General features: G+C 50.4%; 1 protein-coding gene across 1 annotated transcript; it reads right to left on the bottom strand.

Annotated features, from left to right (window-relative positions):
• Positions 1-1,128: 1,128 nt before the first annotated feature.
• LOC116484892 (ubiquitin-ribosomal protein eL40 fusion protein-like) lies at positions 1,129-1,632 on the bottom strand. Its single transcript, XM_032753729.2, has one exon. The coding sequence runs from the start codon at positions 1,597-1,599 to the stop codon at positions 1,213-1,215; it is 387 nt and encodes a 128-aa protein (XP_032609620.1). The 5' UTR covers positions 1,600-1,632; the 3' UTR covers positions 1,129-1,212.
• Positions 1,633-2,119: the final 487 nt, after the last annotated feature.

Raw genomic sequence — 2,119 nt, forward strand, 5'->3', positions numbered from 1 at the left:
TCACTGTCCTGTGCCTATCCCCCGGTGGCCCCTTCCACCTAGATGTGGCCCATCTTAGCCACAGCTCAAGCCTGACCTCAGCATGACCACACCAAGGATTTGCATTGCCAAGGGTTGCCATCAGCAGGGGATGATCCTCAGGAGACTCCCAATAGGTGTGTGCCATGTCTTTTTGCTGCTGTGCCTCTCCAAGCCTTAAATTCATCCTCAGTAGCTCCTTAAAGACCAAAATCCCTCCCCGTGACTTTCCAGGCCTGGTTTCCTTTTTTGATTTTGTCTGGCTTCATCAAACCAGGCCTGGTTTTGGTTTTCCTTTTGGTTTCATCTCAGGCCAGGGTTTTCCTTGCTCCTCCTCCAGCCACCATCCCCTTTTTTTTCAGTTCTTCAAGAGCACCTCGAACCCTCCTGTGTCTTGGCTCTTGCTCATACTTTTCAGGTCCTCTGCTGGATGGCTTCATCCCCTTTTATGTTCACCCAGCTTTGGCCTGCTCATCCCTCAGCTCAAATTCTCATCCCTGAAGAAGCCTTCCCTAACCCTCCAGATGAAGGCAGAGACCCTCAGTGGTGCCTAATCCTTTGAGCACCTCACAGGGCTTGTAATCATGTACTCATTCGTGTGTCCATGGAATGAATTTTGTCTCATCTCCTGGGGAAGGTGGACATTGTAGTGGATGCTGTTATGCATGGCGTGTGTACTCTGTTAGGGCCCAGGAACTCACTTCCCAGCTGCTGAGGTTGTTGGCCAGGGCTGGCTCAGAGCTGTATCCCTTTCTGGAAATTGCTCTTGGCTGAAGGAAGCTGCTTAGCCCCAAGTTTCTCCCTCTCCCTGGGTGTATCCCATCTCTACTAACTGCGCCATGTGGGAACATAAAGGCCTGGCCCCCTTGTCTCAATCCAGGACAGCTCTGATGGGTGAAGCCATATTGAGAGTTCCCCATGGGGTTGGCTGAGGCCTTTACTGCAACTGGATCCCAGTCCAGCTTCTCCCTCTGCCCTGTCCTCCCCTTGCTCCATCACAGGCGTGGTTCTTGAGAGCTTGTGTTAGTCCGTTTTCATGCTGCTGATAAAGACATACCCCAGACTGGGTAATTTATAAAGGAAAAGAGGTTTTTTTTTTTTTTTTGCTGCTCTAGTCAATGAAAGGGACACTTTATTGAGGCTCCAGGGCCACGGGGCCTGGGCAGGAGGCTGCCCTTCAAGGAAAGAACAACCTTATTTGACCTTCTTCTTGGGACGCAGGTTGTTGGTGTGGCCACACTTCTTCTTGCAGCAGTTGACAGCACGAGGATGAAGGCGAGCATAGCACTTGCGGCAGATCATCTTGTCGCAGTTGTATTTCTGGGCAAGCTGGCGGAGGGAAGGCTCAATAATGCCACCTCGCAGGCGCAACACCAGGTGTAGGGTGGACTCTTTCTGGATGTTGTAGTCTGAGAGAGTGCGGCCATCCTCCAGCTGTTTGCCGGCAAATATCAGACGCTGCTGGTAAGGTGGGATACCCTCCTTGTCTTGAATTTTGGCTTTGACATTCTCAATGGTGTCACTGGGCTTGACCTCAAGGGTGATGGTTTTGCCTGTGAGGGTCTTCACAAAGATCTGCATGTTTGCGTCTCCAGCTCGGCCGCCTCACTGAAGAAAAAGAGCGAAAAAGAGGTTTAATGGACTCAAGGTTTCACGTGGCTGGGGAGGCCTCACAATCATGGCAGAAGGTCAAAGGCACATCTTACATGATGGGAGACAAGAAAGAAGAAAAACCAAATGAAAGGGGTTTCCCCTTATAAAACCATCAGATCTTGTTTGACTTATTCACTGTCATGAGGACAGTATGGGGGAAAACACCCCATGATAAAATTATCTTCCACCAGATCCCTCCCACAACACGTGGGAATTACAGGAGCTAACAATTCAAGATGAGATTTGGGTGGGGACACGGCCAAACCATATCAGAGCTCTCTTCAACAAACCTCCAGGACGTGAATTCCATCTCATGGTCTATTACCTAGGAGCCCACTAAACAATCAATGCTCCTGCAGTGGCCCTACGATGCTGACTCCAGAATTTGATTTTGGCACTGGATCACCTGCTGGCTAACTGGCAGCGGAGACTCCATCCCAGGAGAAGG

Source organism: Hylobates moloch, unplaced genomic scaffold, assembly GCF_009828535.3.
Source record: "Hylobates moloch isolate HMO894 unplaced genomic scaffold, HMol_V3 SCAFFOLD_16, whole genome shotgun sequence".
NCBI classification, from domain to species: domain Eukaryota; kingdom Metazoa; phylum Chordata; class Mammalia; order Primates; family Hylobatidae; genus Hylobates; species Hylobates moloch.

Bases quoted from the DNA above. Each gene is read 5' to 3' on its own strand.
- LOC116484892 (XM_032753729.2), bottom strand. From the start codon at position 1,599: ATGCAGATCTTTGTGAAGACCCTCACAGGCAAAACCATCACCCTTGAG.